General features: G+C 35.8%; 1 protein-coding gene across 1 annotated transcript in view; it reads right to left on the reverse strand.

Annotated features, from left to right (window-relative positions):
- Surf1 (surfeit locus protein 1) overlaps positions 1 to 22,895 on the reverse strand; it is a 152,456-nt gene that overhangs the window by 13,657 nt on the left and 115,904 nt on the right. Inside the window, exon 7 of the mRNA XM_090401424.1 lies at positions 17,099 to 17,213. Within this exon, the coding sequence (XP_090257550.1) occupies positions 17,099 to 17,213 (115 nt within the window). The remainder of the gene's footprint in view (positions 1 to 17,098; positions 17,214 to 22,895) is intronic.

Below are 22,895 nucleotides of genomic sequence, written 5' to 3' on the forward strand. Positions count from 1 at the left end.
CTTGTCGTGCCCTTGATGTCAGTTCTTTAAACCATTGCCGTTTATATTTTCTAGCACTTCTCTTAACTTTTTACTTAAAATCATATATTTATCATTAAGTTTGTTTTCCTTTTAGGGAGTATTTCTTGTATATAATTTCAGCTTTTTTTTTTCCCATTCATCCACCATTCTCCAAGTTTCCACTGATAACTATTATTTTTTCTTTCTTTTAGCATATCCTAAAACATGTTTCATTGTATCGTTAGGAGTTTTTTTTTTTTTTACCTTTTTAAATTTTTACTCTATATCATCATTCCTTATATTCTCTCCTCCATCAAAATTACTATACATATTTACCCTTAACTTTATTTTAAACTCATTACGACTTCAGCATTTTGTAATTTAGCAACATCAAATTTCCATCTATTAAATGTTTTTCTTCTAATGATTTTTTCAAATATATAACTGCATAGATCCCATTATAATGTGATGATCTGAGCCAATATCAACACTTCTTTTATTTTGGACATCTAGTAACATTTTCCTGCACCTTTGACTAATTTTTTTTTTAATAATATGGTTACCTACCCATAAAAGATTATTACTAAACTTATAGTACATCTGTACCATGGGTGCAAAGATTTTTTTTTTCATTTTTGTCAATTTTATGTATTTTTTTTATTTTTACATTGTCCAGAAACCCTACCCTACCCACCAAACATGGAACTTTTTCAACCACTTCAGGCCTCCAAATAAGTGGTTAGGTGGTGATGAAATTTATCTTCCACCTAAAGATAATCACAAACACACAAGCACATAGCAGGATTGGAACCCGTGACCTGTTGGTTGAAGAGGGGAGGAGGTATGCTAACTACTCGGCCAACCAGGCTGAGTTTCTCACTATTTACATTTCTCTCTCCCAAAGCATGCTTACCCATTACATCACCCAGTGTTTTACAGTCTACTTGGTAAAACGGACATATAGCATCTCTCCCAAAGCATGCTTACCCATTACATCACCCAAAAGTTTTACAGTCTACTTGGTAAAACCTTGATGATTCTCATTATTTGTGCACCTTTAGTGTTGAAGTCACCTATGAGAAGTAAGCTCTCATTACAATCATCAAGGTTTTACCAAGTAGACTGTAAAACTTTTTCTTTTGCTTCAAAAGATGCATTCTCAGTTTGGGCATAGCACTGAACAACTCTTAGCCTTCCAAATTTAGTTTTAAGATTTACTGTTATTATTTGTGTTGAAACTGGTTCTCACCCAATCATTGCTTGACTAAATCTTTTGCTCATGAGGATTTCAACTACATACTGACGTACCCGAGTGATTATAAAATAATGTCAAGTGTTCAGAGCCCTCTAGTGAGTAATGTATTGGACGAAACACACCAATATTCGGTAGACGTACACAGTAGAATATGGAAATTCGATTTAACAAAAAAAAAAAAAAAAGTACCAAAAGTCGCCAACAGGGAAAATTTTGGCACTGTTTACCAAGTAAAATGCATTAATTTGCATTATTGCATTTCTTGTGAGCGATCATGCAATAAAGGAAAGCCTGTGAGATTTCTTATCATTCGTAGACGAACTGCTTTTCGATGCCTCTTACCTTACGTGAGCGTGCTTTGTTAGTCAAACTCTATTATCAGCGGAACAATAATGCTAGTGCTTGGCTTCGTGATTTTCGGTGTATGAAAAATTTTCAAAAAGGACCGATTGGCATAACAAACTTACGAAAACTGATTCGGCAACTTGAAACTACTGGAACTCTAGCAGTGCAGGTAGACAGGGGATGCAAACCAATCAATCACCAACAAGTTGAACAAGTTGCAACAGCTATTGTGGAACAGGAGATGACGAATGTCCAGGGTACCAGCAGTGCATGAGCAATATCCTGGCAAACGGATATCGTATACACAATGGTGTGGAAAATCCTACATCAGATGTAAGTTTTACCTCTATAAAATCAGTCATGTTCAAGAATTGCACCCTGGTGATGCGACCAAATGAATCGACTTATCTTTGAGATTCTTAACACGCATGAAAGTGGATGATGCATAGCCGTGGCAGATTTTATGGAGTGACGAAGAGCAATTTTATTTGAACGGCGATATTAACACACGCAACTGTCGCATTTGGGCTGCAACTAATCCGCACGTGTGTCTGCAGATGCCTATCCACTCGCCAAAAGTCACAGTGTGGTGTGGATTTACAGCATCTTTTATCATCGGTCCATACTTTTACGAGGAAAATCGCCAAAATGGACCAGTGACCTGTTCCATCAATGCTAACAGGTATGCCAATATGCTACAGAACTTTGTGGTTCCACAACTGCAGCAAAGAGGATGTCTCGATTTGACCATCTTCATGCAGGATGGTGCACCACCCCACATCGGACTTCAGGTATAGCGTGTTTTGTGACAACGTTTCTCTGACAGAAGAATCATTAGTCGTGCATTTCCCAGGCCATGGCCACCGAGATCACCTGATCTCGGTCCTTGTGACTTTTGGCTGTGGGGATTTCTTAAAAGCATCGTGTATCAAGGACATGTACCCGATATTCCAACTTTGAAAGATCGAATAACGTTACGCGTGAGACAAATCAATTCCGATATGCTGCAAGCCACTGTAGAAAATGTCGTGCACCGTATGCAGTTTCTGGAACATCAGAATGGTGGTCATATTGAACCTCATTTGTAATTAACAATAAACATCATGAAACTGATGTGTGCTGTCTCTCATTTGCCATTTAGTCATTCATTAGTCACACCTACTAAAATTAATTTGGCAGCGCCAAAATTTCCCCTGTCGGCGACTTTTGGTACTTTTTTTTTTTCATTAAATCGAATCCCCATGTTCCACTGTGTATGTCTACTGAATATTGGTGTGTTACGTCCAATACATTATTTGCTAGAGGGCTCTGAATACTTGATGTTATTTTATAATCACCTGGTATATCAGTTATATTAGGCATCTCTGAATAAAGAAATGCATTCCCATTGGAAAAATTTATTCTACCAATACCATTCTGTCTTACTTGACTGACTGACTGATTTTCCCTTTCAGTCGTTTCCGACCATACGACCATAGGTGACTTTGTAGGCATTGCCCACAAAGTATCCCTGATGAGATTCTTGCAGAGTAGTTCACCATTGCTTTCCCCAACCCTAATTTTATCCAGGCTCAGGAAACGACATATGGCTGGGATGTATTCATGACTGTAATCCGTGTGTGTTCACAGGGCTGGTTTGCCTGCTCTGGGGGGGGGGGGGGGCAAAAAACCTGAGTTTCCAGGTGAAAAAATCCCCTACCTCTGTATGAGACCGGCTAACTCACCAGATAAAGGTTCCTCATGTCACTGATGGGAATCAAACCCAGATCTTTCTGACCAAAGGGCTTCGTCTATACTGACTGAGCTATGGAGGCTCTTACTTTGCTAACCCCCAATAATTCAGTTTTATATTTTTCCATCTCCTTTCTTAGTTGTGTTAGTTTTCCTGTTTAATAGAGTGTTTTAAGCATTCCATTGGCCAATTTGTGTTCTAATTTTCCAAGCTTTAGTTGATACAAAGGAGATACCTATGAGAAGTATGCTTATGAAGTGTGAAGTTGCATCCAATTTCTAAATTTATCACTTGAAAACAATACATACGTTTTTGGAGACTTACAGATTGTTAGCTCATAGAGTTCCTATTCTGGTGGTGGGGCTGCTACCTTAGCACAGATGTGCAATATATACATAAGCGTTTACTCTCAAGCAGATTTATATTGGCAATACCTGGTCACCAAAGCCTCATTTGTGATAACATGTTCTTCCAGCAGAAGGCACGGATGGTATTTGAGTGGGAGAGGCTATATGTCCTATATCATGAAGCCAATGACTTCATAACATTATGCAATTACCCCCCCCCCCCCCCCGAAACCATAATTAATTTTAAGTGATTCTAATATTTCATGATACATCCAAATCTACAATTCAAAAAATTTGATCATGTAAGGATATTTTTAGATACATATTCTTTTTCAATAGATTTTTAGAATATTTTATCCTGAATTAATTAGTAATATTACAAAAATTTTAATTACTGTGATTTAATTGCACTTCTGTAGCTGTTGCAACTCTTACAGCAATGAATTTGAAAATGAAAAAAGCATGATCCCAAAATGTTTCCCTTAAATAGAACTAGAAACTTGGAAATCATTTAGAAATATTGTTAAAGGGCTTTTGGGCAAACATTAATGGTGAGAATTATAAAGAACTATCTGATTATCTTAAAACAGAGCTGCTATATAGGTGTTGCTGGTAAAGAGTTCTGGAAAAGATAAGTGGTATTTTGAGTATTAATTGATGATATTGCTTGAATATTTAGTATATTGTTTTTTGGTAGCTTAGTGTACCTGCATGATTGTTTGCTTTGTGGATTTGTTATGACTTTATTTTATTGAATTTTTGAATATTGCCTTGAATGGAACACGATGGTGGTACGAATAAAATCTGCACACCGTGCACTGCAAAGATCAAATCCAATTAACATTGATTTTCAAAAATGGTTTGATCTTGTGAGTGCAACATGTGTGTGTGTGTGTGTGGCAAAGTCTTTGTGGAGAGACTAAACAGGAGACAAGAGAACATATGGATTCATAGAAAGTGTGATATTTTGTTAGACTATGAGTTATCAGTGAATGCAAAATGCAAAACAGACTGTGTGGCAAAGTCTTTGTGGAGAGACTAAACAGGAGACAAGAGAACATATGGATTCATAGAAAGTGTGATATTTTGTTAGACTATGAGTTATCAGTGAATGCAAAATGCAAAACAGACTGAAAGAATGAAAATTATAGCATAAACAAAAGAAATGTAAATGGAACAAAAGCAAATAAGACTGAAGGAATGAAAGAACACAAGAATGTAGAAGTAAAAGTAAATGATAAGGGGAGCAAAAGGAAGTATAAATGAGGAAACAGAAGTAAAGTGTTGCAGAATGAGTGGTACCAAGAGTATGAGAATCACAGAGTGAAATTGTTGAAATGCAAGATTTAATGAAACAGTTATACAAAATGAAAAACGAAATGAGGAACATGCAGAGTGATATTAGACATTTAGTGGAAACAAATGAAAATGTGCAAAAGAATAGAATGAAAGAAAATAGGGTAAAAGAGGTGATGAGTAATTCAAGAATAGCAATGTATGGAGATTCCATTGTTAGAGGATTGGTTAATGAAAGAGTCCATAAGGTCTTCTATCCAGGAGGAAGAATGAGCAAGTTAATTCATACTTTGGACATGAGGAGGAAACAAGCAAGAGAATTAGTTTGGTTGTTGGGACAAATGATTCAAGTGGACATAAGGAGAATGTAAGGACTCAAATCAGGAGATTACCTTGGAGAGTGAAAGATAACAGCACAGCGGGAAAGGCTCTCAGCATGTTACCGAGGTAAGACAAAGATGAATTCAGATGAAGAGTGAATCATGAATGATATATGGCAGAGCTGTGTGAGAAGAAGAGAGTCAAGTTTGTGGATGTGTGGCATGTATTTGAGGAAAAATAGAACTGTACAAAAGTGATGGATTACATTTGAGTGAGTAAAGTTTTGGAGTGAGTGAAGTGAGTGAAGCTTTGGAGTGAGTGAAGTGAGTGAAGCTTTGGAGTGAGTGAAGTGGAGAAACTGTTGATAGATGGAAGTGCAGTGTGTGTGTGTGTGATGAAAGCGGTGAAGTGAAGGACCAGGAGAGTGGAAATGGAAGAGATGGAAGTGCTTGGCAATGAAAACAGTAGTAGTGTGAGGGGCAAACAAAGAACAGGAATGCAAAAGGAACAGGAAAAATGGAGGAAGCCAGGAAAACATAGCATAGAGAGAGCATATGTCAGAAGTAGTAGTGAATATATATGGGGATTATCAGCACAGAAATGGAATGGATCAGGATGTGAGTGGAGTAGTTGAGACTGAGTATATATATGAGGTAAGAAATGCTAAAGGTGATTGAGCAAGGAAAGGTGTGATAGGGGAAATCACAGCCAACAAGTGGCTTGGGTAGGACTGGTTATAAACCTAAAAGTGAACTGCTGTGTTTATTTACAAATGTAAGGAGTATCAGAAATCAATTTTTGTTTGAATAAACTCGATCAATAAAATAATTTCCCAAGAAGGGTGCAGGATTGCTGATAATGATTGAAGGGGCATTAAGTCCATATAAGTCAAACATGAAAGGGAAAATAGTGAAATGATTTTAAGGCAGTGTGGTGTGAAGTGGACAGGAAGTAGTATTTAGTTGAATGTTGCTATAGGCCAGGGAATGTAGAGGGTGGTGATGAAGAAATGTATAAGCAACTTCAGTAAATGAACAAGGGAAGTGTGATCATTATGGTTGAGTTTAATTATCGTAAGACAGATTGAAAGAAAGAGATAGAGAAAGAGATTTAGGAACAACAAGGAAAGTGAATTTCTTGTGTTCTTGAGAGAACAATTTTAGGCATTGTGTAAGTCCATGTGAGAATCAAGAGTTTTAGATCTGAAGGATCAAAGCTATATAACTGAGAGGAGACCTCCACATAGCCTTTAAAGGAATGCGGAGAACTGACCAGGTCTTCAGACCTAATGTCCAATCCTCACCTTCTCGTGGTGCACCCTGTTGGATATCTACCTAGATACTGAACAAACGAGGATGGGCTGGCAGTTTGGGATTTAGCCGACCAAATTGTATTCTTATTGGCTTAAACCAAAATACAAAATGATGGTACAACATGACAAAATTTCATTCCGGCTGGGGCATTGCCCGGTTAAACAAGGCCCCCACCCCATTGTGTTTGCGAGGGAACCAGGGCAAACAGCGAAAAGTCAGCTACTGGAACAACACTAAAATGCACCCCAACTCAATATCACCAGGGTTGAAGATCGGTACTATCAACATAAGAAGCCCAAATGGCAAAGAAATGGAGCTAGCTGAGGAATTAGAAAAGTACCAGATCGATATAATAGAGGTGATTGAAACAAAAAAGACAAAAACTGGTGAGACCTTTCCGAGCAATAAATACAAAATGTTATATTCAGGCAATGACAATCAACGAAAAGGAGTAGCCATAGTATTCAACACTAAATATGAGGCTAATCGTCTTCAATAGCAGGCAGTCTCAAGTAGAGTGATGTGGGCAAATATGAGGAATAGGGAACTGGACAATGAGACTTATTTGTGCCTATAGTTCAGAAGGTTCTACTAAGGTAGAAGTGGAAGAATTTTTTGAGGCTCTAGAGAAAGCTACTGACACAATGATAAAGGAAAAGTTGCCCTTGTTGGGGATCTAAATAGCTGAGTAGAAAATGATTGTCAGACATACAAAAATATTTTGGGAAAATTTGGAGAAAAGAGCAAAGAAAATAATAATGGCAAATACTTGTTGGATTTCTGCTCAGGACACGGACTGGTTATTACTAACACCATGTTCCAACATAAAAATGTGCACAAACTCACATGGAGAGAAGAGGTAAGGAATAAGAAAAGTCTCATTGAGTATGTTATTGTTGATAGTAATGTTTTCTCCCTGGTGGAGGACACCAGAGTTTACAGAGGATTTGAAATTGGAAATGATCACTATTTAGTCTTGAGCAGGATAAAATTGAATTTCATATTGAAAAGAATAACATGTAAGAAAGTTTTAAAGCAAATAAAAGTTGAGCAGCTCTCAGATGTGAACTGTAGACTAAAATACACAAAGATTATTGAAGAAAAAATGAAAGAGTTTGAAAACAGGAACAAAACCTTGGAGATTCAGTGGCAAACCTTGAAGAAAACCCTGATTGATTCAGCCAGAGAGGAATGTGGTGAGGTTGTCTGCAAGTATAGAAAAATCAGAACCCCATGATGGACACAGGAAGTTAAAGAGGCAGTGAAGGAAAAGAAGAAAGTATATCAAAAGTTCCTGGCAAATAAGTCAGCGTGCTCTTAGAGAATACAGAGACAAATGTAAGAAAGCTGAATACAGTGTAAAACTGGTTAAATAAAAGTCAGGGGAGGACTTTGGTAAGAACATAGAAAATAAATATCAAGAAGGTGGCAAGATATTCTGGAGGTTGTTGAAGAAGCTCAGAAATGGAGGAAAGAGGGCTAAAAGGAATTAGAAATGATAAAGGTGATATGAAAATTGGACAAAAGATATTCTTGAAGTATGGAATAATTACTTTAAAAAAATTGCTAAATGAAACAAGCAGTGATGACAGCACAGTGGCAAAAAACACTGACCAGGCATGTGGACAGGAATACATATCCATACTTGAAGTAGAAAAATCCATCAAAAGCCTGAAATGTGGAAAGGTAGCGGGAGTAGATGATATTCAACCAGAAATACTCAAGTTTGGAGATGTAAAAGTCTTACAATGGCTGCACGGCATAGTGTTAAATCTTGAATGAAAAGTTTAATTTTATTGTAAAAATATTTCATTCAGATTTAACAGGTAACAAAATTTCTGGAAGAATACTTGTATATAGGTATAGGTGAAATTTAATGAAAAAAAACGAAATAGTCTGTTAATTGTAAATTCTCCTATGTATTATATTGTTATGTGTCCTTGTAAAACCTACAAGAGTTGAAATTTTGTGAAAAATATGTTAGCATGAGAAAGTTAGATCGACATATACAACGAGATAATTGGCTTATAAACATAACCTGAGACAGTCACATACTCGAAGACTAAGTTGTGTGCAGGAAGTCCCCATGGAGAACTCAGTGAGGAGAGAATGGTACCGAATGCAAGAGATTTAGGTGCCGGGCAGAAAAGGTGACGTAGTAGGAAGAACAGCTCAGGATGGATATATAGAGCTTGGTACTGCCAACTCGAGGCTTTTGCTTTTTTCTCCCTTGGATTCCTGTTCCAGTCGTTCCTGGAGGAGGAGGAGTACGCGAGTGCGGCCAAGAAGAACGATGTCCAGTGGCAACTATGCATCCAGTGCAATAGTGGACGAATAGCGATCCAGTGCGAGCATAATCATCAGTATGGTGGAAAAGTTAGTGCAGACTGAAACAACATGCAAAACCAAGTGGATCGATCCTGGCATAGCAACTTTGCCCACATCGGAGAAGGTGATTTGTGATCATAATCGCCAGTTTGTTCTGAAGACAGCAAACTGCAGGAGAAGGTAACAAGCTGTGTGAATTTAATGAAAGATCAAGAGGAAAAACCAGAGAGATCCAATTACTCGGTAATGTAGGAAGTTTTAAATTCCTTTGTATACTAGAAAGAGTTAGAAAGCAATAATGTGTGGATATGCTCAGTGATTGGCGTACATGCATTGAAACAGGACTTTAGAATCTAATCAATCTGTGAATTGTGTCATGTCTGAGAATGAGATATTGTATAGTGTAGAGTTAATGTACTAATGTATGTCATAGCCCAGTAGTTGAGAAACGGTTGAGATGAATTGTGGAAGAAAAGCTGGATTCAGGCCAAATAGAGGCTGTCAGGATCAGATCTTCACTATGTAAGAGAGATTCAGTTTAGTTAAGTAATCCTTCATAACTGTGTATCATATTAGTGTGATGAATAAACCTTTTTTCTTACCTAACAAATTGCCTGATCTGAAATCGCAATGCACCACTCATTAAAATACAACCTGAGCGAATCAATAGTCGGGGACAGTTATGACTGCAGTAAGGGAAAATTTATACATATAAAGTTTTGTAATTGGAAATATTAATTTGTTGATTGTCAATAAGTGTGTCATTCTGAGAATTAACTTCCTGGCAAAGAAGCTTCTCTTGTCTAAGAATGTGGATGGTGCAGCTTCAACAAATAAATTTTTCCAAATTCTGATACGGAGTTAATTCCAGAATTGTAACAAAGAATTTTGGCTCTAACCTGAAGCAATTTCTTTGTCTACCGAGTTTGCCCATGCGAGCAATTATAGTAGTGGCTACAAAGTAGTTAGAAGTTAATTGGAATTGATATGGATAGCAAAGGTAGAAACAAGCTTGAGAAAACATATTAAGTATTAAGTATAATCACTTAACTAGTTCAATAAGTAAGGTTTGGTTATCTTACAATCTACAATAACTCCACGATATAAAAAATTTAACAATAGTTCAGAAGGCCTGGACAGAGGGACAAATTCCCGATGACTGGAGTAGAGCTCTCATAGTACTCATATAAAAAGCGAAATAAAACTGAATGTGAGAATTACAGAGATATTTCCCTACTGAGTGTTCCTGGTAAGATTTATGCTAGTATACTTGAGAAACGTTTGAGATGAATTGTGGAAGAAAAGCTGGATTCAGGCCAAATAGAGGCTGTCAGGATCAGATCATGACTTTACGACAAATAGTCGAGAAATCATGGGAATATAACAAAGATCTGTATTTAAGTTTTGTCGATCTGGAAAAGGCATATTACAAGGTGCCAAGAGAGAAGCTATTCAATACGCTACAGTTATATGGTGTCAATGGAGCATTATATCAAGCAATACTTAGTCTTTATTTGAGTTGTAAATTAGCAGTTAGGATTGAAGGAAGTACAGGAAAATGGTTTAATATTAAATCTGGTGTGAGACAAGGATGTACATTATCCCCTCTGTTATTCATTATCTATATAGATCATATTATGAAGGAAATTGGTATTAAACCTGATATCAAAATTGGAGATGTTAATGTCAACTCTTTGCTTTATGCAGACGATGTTATAGTTCTAAATAAATCTGTTACAAGTCAGCAAGATTCGTTGACTAAATTGAATAACTGTTGTAATAGATATGGTATGAAGGTCAGCAATAAAAAGACAAAGACAATGAAAATAGGCAGAATCATTGAAAATGTCAACTGCATTATGAATGGAGAACCTGTGGAACAAGTAAAGCATTTCAGCTACTTAGGCACGATTTTAGTGAAGATGATAAATTAAATATGGAAAAAGACAACAGAATCAACAAAGCTGGTATGGTAGGAAGTCAACTGAATAAATTCATATGGAATAAGAGAGAGATTATTCAGAACACTAAATTAGCTGTATACAAGACATTGTTCAAACCAGTTTTAACTTATGGTTCTGAGAACTGGGTCAGAAATAAAGCACTTAACCAAAGACTAGAGACTGCAGATATGAGAGTCCTGAGAAAGATTAGAGGCATGAAAAGATGGCATCAATGGCAATATCATATTTAAAATGAGAATATTAGGAAAGAACTTGGCATTGTCAGTATCCAGGAATGTGTTAGCAGAGCTAACTCAGGTGGTATGGTCACTTAAACAGAATGAGTGAGGAACGATTAGCAAAACAAGTGTTCTCCTCCAGGTTGGCAGGAAAACGACCCAGAGGAAGACCAAGATATAGATGGATTGATACAGTACAAAGTGCCTTAGATGATAGAAATATAAGATCTGATAATGTTGGAGTCTTGACAAGTAACAGACTCATTTGGAGGAAATTTGTAGATAGTAAGTTAGTAATGATGTAAATTTTTCATGTAGTACTATCATATCCTGTACACTCCTTGAGGGTACATGGCAGGAATTTCAATTATCAATGATGATAATGATGATATTTTATCAGAGGATGTAATTGAGAATGGGGTTTTGCATTCCCCACCAGTTGGCAAGAGTAATGAATGAAGTGATCACCTGGCCAGCCATCTTCTGTGAGAAAAGGATATATATGGAATTACAAGGCTGGTGATTATGAGAACCTTAGGAGACAGCTTGGAGCTATAGCATGGAATGAGGACTTCAGTGGAAAGGAAATAAATGCTGCTTGGGAACTTACAAAGAAATATTTAACAGCATTAATGTGTGAATGTATTCCAAAGATCAAAAGGATGAATAAGGTAGGCGTGAAATGGATGAATGAGGAGATTAAGCATGAAATCTGGAAGAAGAAGAAGATGCTCTGAAGTCAGTACAGGATGAATAATGATAATGATCAGTTGCATGAAGAGTATAAAGAGCAATCCAGGATAGTGACTCAGTTAGTAAGAATAGCAAAAGTGTAGTGTGAACAGAAATTAGCAAACAAGGCCAAGAAAACCCCTCATGAGTTTTTTTATGTGTGGCAAGTAGAAAGAAGAATAATTATTGCGAGATAATGGATGGAAGTAGAAGATTGGTAACTGTTGCAGAGAACAGAGTCGAGGTATTCAGTCAGCAGTTCATCAGGATCAGGACATTTCAGTGTCAGTGTGAAATCAGACGCTGAAGTGTAGAGAATAAAATGAGAGAAGACTTAATGGCGAGTGAGTAAGCAGGAGGTATATGAAGTGTTAAGTAAGCTAGATGTCAATAAGTCAATAGGACTAAATATATCAACATGTTTCTTAGGGGAATGATCTTAGCAGTTAGCATCAGCCTTTGCCTACCTGTATAACAAGTCTTCAACAGCATAAGTACCAAAAGAGTAGAAGGAAGGTTAAATTGGTTCACTTCACAAAGGTGGTGATAAGGTTACAAATTATAGGCTTATCTGTATATCTGGAGTTGTAGTTAACATACTGGAGAGGATGGTGAGAGTTAAGATACAAATCTGGGTTGATAATATGGTAATCTTTGTGTTTGTCTGAACAAGTTTGTTAAAGAGGTCATGTTTTACCAACTTGCTTATGTACTATAACAAGGTGCCAAATGTTTTGGACAAGGAAGGGATTTGCATATACAGTGGTACACTTGTATTTTGCAAAGTCTTTTGATAGACTGCTACACCACAAGTTGGTCAGTAAACTGAAGCAGATGGAATTGGATGACAGACTAGTGAGTTAGATAGGTGAATAGCTATCAGAAAGTCATCAGTGGTGTAGTGCAGGGGCCAGTTTTAGGACTGGTGTTATTTAATTTGTATATTAATGAAATTTGGATAGGTTTAACTGGTGATCTACAACTGTTTGCAGATGATGCAAAATTGGGGCGAGTGAAGAGGAATCAAGCAGATGTTGCAGCCTTACAGAACTTGAACAGATTATATGAGTGGCAACACTGTATGGAACTATCAGGTCAATGTTGCAAAGTGTAAGATTTTGAAATTTGGTAGGCAACAATAGGATACAAAGTATATAATTGGTGGGGAAATTTTGGAGGAAGTTGAGGAAATAAGAGGCCTTGATGGTGGACAAGGATACCATGTTCTGGATACATGCCACAGAATACGGTGGAAGAAAGCCACAATAACATACCATAGCAAGTTCAAATTTGAAAGACTTTTCATGGAATCAACCTCAGCCCTAAGAAACATGCCAAACCTCAACAAATTTGGTTGTATGAGACTGCCCCAAATTTGGGAGACGTATATCAGGAAACCTTCAGCCCAACGGCCAAGAATACCTACATAGCCTGCTAGGGGACACCATCAGGACTTTTAGGAGACACAATAGCTTCCTTGCTTTGTCCTCATTTACTGTGTGTATTGCCTGATTGCACGTGTCATTATTTTAAGTTCCTTTAAAGATGTCAACGTGACGCTGCCGAAATATTGGAAATATATATTAAAGTTTAATTTAATTTATATTCCAGTGTATGTTGTGAATTCCTTAAGTTAATTAATAATCATGTATAACCAACGTATAAGCCTTTCTACGAGGATCTAAAGTTTAGTGGTCCCATTGCATAAGTTGTGAAGTCATCACATCAGATTCTGGCAATGATGAAGAGGACCTTAATGTGCAGAAATAAAAGGTTCTGGTTCCATAATACACAGAGCTGATTAGGCCTCATATGGATTAATGTGCACAGATTTGGTCACAGCATTTTCACAGTGATGAGGATATAGGAAAAGATGCAGAGAAGACTAATGTTGTAACGTCTCCTCACTTGGATGATATATCCTTGCAAAGTGGTCACTCAGTAACTCAACTATTTTGTCTGTTTCTGTCACCTTACATCAGCATTCATTAAAGTTATCCTTCCATAGTCATTCTTCCTCTTACCTGCCACACAATGAAAGAACTCATTGGGATTTCCTTTGACCTGCTCAGTTACTTTCTTCTCATATTCTGACCTTGCCTTCCTTACCATGATAGGCACCTTTCTTCTTATACCCTCCATAATAAATTTTTTTTGCAACTCCTGCTTAATGATACTACTTACTTATCTAATTCCTACCTGAACTAAAAGACTGAACTAATATAGAATTTAAATAAAAATTAGCTCTATTTACAGCAGCAGCAGCAGCATCAAATTCACTATTGAACAAGAATCAAAAACTGTCTTCCTTTCTTGGATATGTTAATAATGCATATTCTTACTAGGACTATTCAATTTTTGGTCTATTGGAAGTCTGCATTTCAGTATATCCAATTATCCTCACATCATCATCCATCACATGAGGATATGGCACTGAAAATTATGAGAAAAGCTCACTCCATCTGTTCTACAGAATCCGGTCTGTTAGATAAGCTAATAAACATAACAATTAACACAGATGCTAATGTATACAACCAAGCTAGTAAACAGTTTAGTAAATATTTGACAAATACTACTCCTCAACTAGATCTCAAGCTGATGTTAAAAGAGTTGTTAAAACACGATCTAAGTCTGTGGTAGCAAATTATAGACCAATTAGGTATCTCAGGAGTGGTGGTAAAAGTACCAGAAAAGTTGGTCAAAAACAGAATTCAGGAATGGAGGAGGAAGTATGGCTTTGTGAAGGATTGGTCATGCCTTAGTAATCGATTAATTTTTTGATAATAGAGTGACAACTGAGTTGGATAAAAGGAATGGCTACATGACGATATTGCTGGATTTTGCAAAAGCATTTGACAGGATGCCACATGGTACTCTGTTATATAAACTGAAACAAATGGGGATGGATGGGACGCTGGTGACATGGATAAAAGGATGGTTGATGGACAGATACCAAAAAATAGTATAAGGGGAAGCAGAATCCCGGAGAAAGCAGGTGACTATTAGCGTGCTGCAGGGCTCTGTGGATGGACGACTGCTGTTTACTTTGTACATAAATGATATAGAAGATAATTTGAAGGAAGATATTCAGTTGTTGGCTGATGATGCAAAGATAGGTAGGGTAATAGTTAATCAAGGTGAGAACTTACAGAGTGATTTAAATAGTCTGACAGCATGGACAGAACATAATGGATGTCAATTTAATGTTGAAAAGTGTAAAGTTTTCAACATTAAATTCCTCTAGGAAACTGATGAAACTAGGGATTTGGTGATAGTAGCAGAGAGAAAATTGAAGCTTAGAGGGCATATTGCTAAAGCAGCCAGGATAGCTCACAGGATTGCTTGGTTATTGAAGAACATACTAACAACCAGAGACAAAGGATATCATTTCTCTTTATAAAGCCATGATACTACCACACCTGGATTACTGTTCGCGGGTCTGATCGCTGATCGGAGATGAAGAAGTGGTGGAGAGGACAAGAGTAGCAAGTGTTCAAGATGATGAGTGGTTGGTGGAGTGCTCCCCATAAGGATAGATTGAGGGTTTGCAAAAGTTAGTTTGATAGCAGAAAAAAAAAGGGGGAGGATATGATTGAAACATTTAAGTAACTTGAAGGATTTTATAGAATTAATACAAAGGAAATATTTCAGCACTTGGCTAGAGCAGGCAGAACAAGAGGTCATCCCTGGAAGTTGGGTAAGAGTGTGGTTACCAAGGGTGTGAGGACTAGATTTTTCACTTGGAGAGTTGTAATTAATGGAATGGGTTACCTGAGTCAGTTATGAGTGATTTGTCTGTTAACAGTTTCAAGGTGAGGTGCAATAGCTATTGTTGATAGTTTGGGGCTCCCATGATGTCTTAGGACACCATGGAGGTGCTTGTGCAATAATAATAATAATAGCATTCTTGACTTCATCATATTAACTAAAAATACAACAGTACTTCATCCATTAAGTTGCTTTATGAATGCTTTTTTGTACTGCTGAGTTCAGTAGAAGTTGTTAAATGTATCCACTAGGGTAAAAAAAACATACCCACTAAAGAGAATGTATATCGAGTTTTATTGCATATTAAGACATTTACCAACTATTTTGTTCAAAGTATAAATAAGCACTGATTTTACTGCCTCTTGTAATAATTAACAAATAACTTAATCACAGGTGTTATCTGATCAGGACTAAAGAAGATGAAACATACTTGTTAATAACCTATAATGAAATATCAATCTGTGAATTACTTTAGTGCCTATAGCTTATATCCTTATTGTTTACTACCCTTCTTTCTAGTAAATGGTGATGATTTACCTTCTGGACCTTCTTATTCCTAGTCTGCCAACTCAAAGGCTACAGGATAAGTAAACTACAACTCTGAAGGAAAAGAAAATAGAATAGAGGAAGGACAGAATTTTTTTCTTTATTCAGGGATGATACAAGACTTGAAATATAATAACTATAAACTTATATTTTTTTCTTTTCAGGAAACTTAAAAATGTGTTTACATATTCATTTACTTGAATATTAAATTTCGTTTTTTTTTAGGGGGGGGGGATTGATCTCAACTGCAATTTTTTCTGCTTTTTGAATATGAATACAATGAACTTGGATTCTACAATTAGTGTGTATATTTAGTTTAAGCATTTCACTTCAAACTTCCAAAATTAGAACCAATATCTAAACTATACAAATTACATATTATAATCCATATTTTATAACCAAATAGAAAAAGAAACTTAACAGTTTCGAAAATTTACCACAGAGCTTATGAGAGTATAACCTTTGGCATTGGAGTGGTCTTCATATGCACTACTTAAAAGACACAATCTCTGCCCGGGAGCCCTATGTTTGCCTTTTATTTGTGCTTTAATTAGGTTTCACTGGCCTGACAGCTGTTTCAAATTGGTTGGTTCTCATCTCTCCTTTCTCTCATAAGCAAATTCTCAGTAGATGCATAATCAAATTTCTCAAGTTACCTGAGTAACTATACAAATTATATTTTACTGGTACTTCCCTGTCAATTAAAAGAAACAAAAAATGGCAGTGTTTCACTGCCACAACCTCAAATTACAGAATACAAATATGCCTTATAAAGAAATTATCTGATATTGAATAAAAGAAAGTTTTTTTCCTGCAACTTTTTGAAAAGGGAATGCTACAACATTACATTTCAATACTGAGATCTAAATGTTAAATTATATAAGTTCTTATTACATATCTGCATTAACAGTTTAATATACTTTTATGACTCACCGAAATCAGCATCGAGAAAGACAGGATCAGTGTTGCATTTCTTAGCCATTAGTTCTATATCACGAAAATTCCAAAATTTACTAGAAGGTTCATTTTTAGAACCAAATGGTGGCCTCTAAAAATATTAAATATACAAAAAGACATCAATGTAAACTGCAATAATAAATAAATATATAGGTTGATTCCACACCTGTGATAAACTTTAAAAGAAATAGTCTATACTTCAAAACCAATAAAAAGGTTGCAATAAACATGGGTCAGGAAACACCATTTGTGAGATATAATCCTTGGCAGTTATAGCATGAACACACAGACAGATGCAAATGAATCACATGATTGGAAACAACCAGAATCACATTCAGTATGCATCTGGAGTTACGTTCAGTCAAATAAATTTGTCCAGTTTGTGAGAAAGTGGCAGCTGCTATTTGTTTCAATTGTAGATAGTTTTTTTCGTTTGCCAAGAAATTACATTCTTGTCTAATCCTTTATCCAAGTATAAGCAAACAAAGTTTGAATATGAACCATATGAACCAACATTCTAACAAAGTGAAATATACATCTTATCTCTGATTCAGGGTATTTTGATAATAAGGTGATATGCTTTTTACTACTTGTATATGAGAAATATATGAATTTTGCATTAATTTAACCTTGGTATCTTCCTAGGTCCAGCTCCCACTGATGAGACCTCTACAAGGGTTGAAACCAGTCTGGTAAAAACCCTCCCTTAATGCACAGCATTATGCACCTTTGAAAGGAAGTGTGCTTTGCATTATGGGATACTAAGGCAATTGATGTGAAGACATCAGCTTCTATATTCAAGTAGCCTAGTTATAATGATACTTCACATGCAAATTTTGTTTACTTACACTTGGATAAAGAATTAAATAAATATATAGTTTCTTGGAAAGTATAATTTATTTGTGCTAGTGTCCCTAAGTCATATATCAGCATTGTGCAATGGAAGGAGGAAAGGGTTCATATTTACTGAAATACCTGTTGTGCATTCTTATTATGGAAAAGCCAAAAGAAATGAACACGAAGCATGTTAACTTTATCATTGAAGCTATCCCTGGATATCGAATTCCATGCTTTTGAACACTGCTCTCTTCATCACTGTCTTTGTGAGCATTGCACAGTTTTGGCACACCAAAATGAAGAATAGAATGAAAAATTGTGAGGATACCAGAAGGTGAGGAAAGTATGTTTTGTTTCTAGAGCCGGAAAATCAGCTTTACCCGTACATTTCCAGTGAGTTCAAGCATTTTATCAGATGATGATCATTATCAAATGGTATTTTTGTCAGCAATTTCCACCAGATAAACAATTTCTCTCTTGTGTTTTTCATAGCTGAGGCAATATTCACTTGACAGTATTTTCAATTATTACAACAATCACATGTGGACCAATCAAAATTTGCATACGTTTGTTTAATGGCAATTCTCCATTAATGCATGACCAGATATCTCTGAAGGAAGTTTTTTACAGGAATGTATATTTTGCCAAACAGACTTACAGGACCTTGATATCACAACTTCTTGAACAACCCAGTAGAAAACATCCTCTATAATATGCTTGATATTCCCCTGGTAAGGAGGATTGAAGAGGAGACATATGAGGTTCAAGCATGACAGAGCTGAAAGATGAATTGGTCAAGATGGACTAATTACATGTCGTTCTTGGTCACCTGATCTAAATTCTATGAATTTTTATTTGTTTGTGTACTCTACTCCAGTTGCCCGCCACAGTCATCAACATTTCTAAGGAGGAATGTCGATGAACTGCACAAATATGGTAAACATGCACACACACTGTCATCCTCAAGTGCATGAGGCATCAACAATGAGATGTCTTAAAGGCTGAATAGCTGGCAATAGAGATCATTTTGAACACTTGCTATGTGCATTCATTCTACAGGGTTTCTTTTGTTTCTTACCATAGGATTTATCCTTATTTCTTGATATTTTGCCATCTATATGCATTGCAGATTGTTAGATTTTGTGCTACTACAAAGAGCTGTACCTTGAAAATTGAGGTTATCAAAACCATATTTACAGAGAACTTTAAATTAGTTCTGAGGTACAGAAAAATCTTTTTAAGTTTATGAGAAGAGTGTGGAATTATTCTGTTTATGTAATAATTTAAAAAAAAAATTACAAAGAATGCAAAGCCATACATGAAATGAATGACTTAATCAGATTTAAAAAAATAATGTAATTTAATAAAGTGTCATATCACTGAATGTTCAACTGCCTCAAAACTATGCATGGCCTACATCCAGATACTGGCAAGGGGCAGACAGAGTAGAGCCCATTGCTGTCCCTTCTATCTATGTATAAAACTTCCTGTCTTGCATCTTGAAATATTTTTGAATAAAGCTGATATATTATGTGAGAATTATATTTTTGATAACTAGCAAGGTTTATGGCTGTCCTATCTATCTATTTACAAAGCTTCCTTTCTGATATCTTTAAATATTTTTGAATAAAGCTGATATATTTGTTCTTGATAACTAGTGAGGTTACTCTCATAAAGAAATGACAAACTTTACTAGTACATCTCAGGTATTTAGGATTAGTGATTCAGTTTTATTTTTTTTTAGTTTGTTTATAGCTAATAGTTTTTTTTTTTGTTTTTTTTAACCCATAAATCTAATTAACATGTGGTTAACCTTTTTTTTTTAATAAGGAAAAATAAAACAGTGTTTTAAACACAGTTCATCACAGAGTTGAAACAAGATTAGATAAATCATTTACTGGTTGACAAATAGATTAAACTGCTAAAGAAACTGTATGCTTATTTTTATTCAAGTTCATCAATGTAACCATCAAATTAGTGATATGTATCTCCTCTCAAGGAGTAAAGAAGAGAGTGACAGTATGACATGAAAAGTTTACATTATTAATTCCTATTGATAATTTTCCTTCGAATTAGTCTGTTACTTTTCAGGATGCCAATATGGGCAAACCTTATATTTTGGTCTTCTAGACCAAATATAAGGTTATGTCCAATGTTCCCTCTAATTTTTTGCTGTGAGTGTGTGCAGAAATTTGCCTTCTTTTGAAAAGTATGTGCACACCCATACAAGTCACCATACTGATCATTTAAACAAAAAAGTTAAAAGATATTAGTTCACTCTTTACCTTCTGGTGTCAATGGGACGTCAACCAGGTCACCCCAACTCCCCACCATGTTCCCACACACGGCAGTAGCCTCCCCAGTAAACCGTTGGAAATCACGATTCACAAGCCTTGGGCAGGACTCGATCCGGGGACTTCATGCATGCGAGGCCAACACGATACCGACTGTACTAGATAGGATTCTAAGTGTGTGTATTATTACCATCACCAAGTAAGTTGTGTGACATCAATCACAGAGCTAACATAAATATTTTATATGTATTTAATATTGATCTGATTAGAAGTAAGAAATAAAATAAAAAAAAAAAAGATAGCACTAGTGACTGATTGCCTTTAATTAAATTTTCTAACTTTGCAAATAACTCTAAACAGACATAATAAAATATTCCCATTACTAATTCTCACCTTGTTAAACATCCATAATAAGTCCGTTACTAATTCTCATCTTGTTTAGTTCTAGCTTCTATCTCTTTATTTTTTCTCTCTTCTGTCTTTGGCATTCACCTACTCTTTATGCACACTATCTAAATTAATTGAATTTCCATATAATTGGTAACTTTTCACTCTCATTAGCATATCCAAATGACATTCTCCTAAACGGTTTCTAAGCTGGTTTTTTATTTGATTCATTACTCTAAAACCTCACTCACAGTCTGCACTAGATGCAAGGAAGGTAGGTTCCTCCAATATCCATCAACTTTGCCAAATCACAAAACTGCTCATTTTGAAGAGCAAATACAACCATTTGTGTAAAATTTGATATCATTTTGCATTTAATTTTTTCTTGTAGAGAAAATTTGAAATCATTAAACTGACTAATTATTTCTGTAGTATCATCCAGAAAATCATGATATTTAAGACAAAGGGCATTAACATGTTCACTACCAAATGAGAAATCACAATGTGAAACAGAGGAGATATCAAACACTGACCATTCTTGTATCTCATTCTCAGGGAATCTGTCCTCTAAATGTGCACATAAACAATTTATAAAATTTAACAGGGGCCTAGTATCTACTGGTTCAGTCTCTTCTTGTTTAAGTAAAGCATTTACTCTGTCACTCCAGCAAACGTCACCTTCTAAATACTGATTCCTGATTTTGTTAATCTTCCCTCTGACAAAATGATGACTGAATAGTAGTGTAAGGTTACTCCTTTGTAAGATTTTGCACAGGGAAGCCATTTCTTCAAAAACATCACTTAAAACATTAACAGCTACTTTGAATGTCACATTAGTTAATTTATCGTGACAATAATTAACCATGGGATCATTTGATTTGTCTTTTTCAAAATATGTGATCAGTCCCTCAAAGTTTCTTATTATTGCCTGTAATGCAAAATGTCTGGATAGCCACCGCACTTCATTGAGTGGTCTGAAGGCAATAGCTTCATTTTCAGACACCTCAACAATTTCTTTAAATTCATGTCTTTTCACTGTGGAATGAGAAAAGAGTGTGTACACTGTTCTCATTAATGTATCAATATCTCTGATTAGTTTAATTTCCTTCCACGTATCACAGATCCCCAGATCCTCACGGTGAGCTACACAGTGTTGCTGGACAAGATGTGGAACTTCTAATTTAAGTTTTGTAGCGACACCATTAACTTTGCCCAGCATCACTGCGGCTCCATCAGAGGCAAACATCACCATTTTTTGGAAATGAAGTTTCTTTTCTTGATAAAACTGTTTAATAGCTAACACAATGGAGGAGGCATCACATGCCTGCAACTGAATTATTCTGCCAAAATATGTTTTATATTCATTACAATCTTTAGGTCTAAACTTAAAATAGAGAATGAGACATTTGTTAACAGTTATATCAGTGCTTTCATCAATGGTTAAGGTATAAAAATTTGCAGATGCAATTTGCTCAAACATGTCATTTTCAACAATTAAATTGATTGTTTCCAGAAATTCAAATGCATAATTTTTGCTTCACCAGCTGTCTGGGAGTTGAACATACTTTTCCATATGTTCATTAATATGTTGAACTGAATAAAGATTATTCATCTTAACAACTAATAAGACACTGTCAATAAGAACTTTAATCTGCTCTGGGTTTGATCGTTTTCTCTCTCAGTCATCTGAACTTTCACGTAGCATACGCAGTACTCCTGTAGCTGGCAATGAACAATTTTGTTACCTAAGTTGTATTTTACTTGTCAAATGGTGTTTCAAAAAGTTCAATTTCCAAGTGACATCAAACTTCTTCCCATTAGCAAAATCCTCAGCAACCTTTGCATCATGACAATAAATACAAACAACACCAATTTTAGCATCATACATAAATATTTCGCGCAGCTGAATGTTTATCAACTCACGAGCTTTTGGCGTAGCAGTTTTCACTATTTTATCCAGCCATTCACTTTTAAAGCAGCTAGCAATTCGTTTTCGCTTCACACCTCTTGCTTCCTTTGAATTTGACATGGTGCATCAGTTTTTTGCAATTTTGTTATTTAAAGAATGTTTTTTATTGTTTTTATAAATTTACAAATGTACACTATTCACTGAATAACTTGGCAAGGCAAAGGCTGAACCAACACTAAACATTGCCGAGGGCAACACAAGAGCTAAAAGATATGCCTAGAGGCTAGATTTAATTAACTTGGTTGTATCTCAATGCGTGTACACGAATGTTATTATTTAGTCTACT

Source organism: Typopeltis vanoorti, chromosome 12 (assembly GCF_054136105.1).
Source record: "Typopeltis vanoorti isolate ZY-2024b chromosome 12, IOZ_Tvanoo_1.0, whole genome shotgun sequence".
NCBI classification, from domain to species: Eukaryota; Metazoa; Arthropoda; class Arachnida; order Uropygi; family Thelyphonidae; genus Typopeltis; species Typopeltis vanoorti.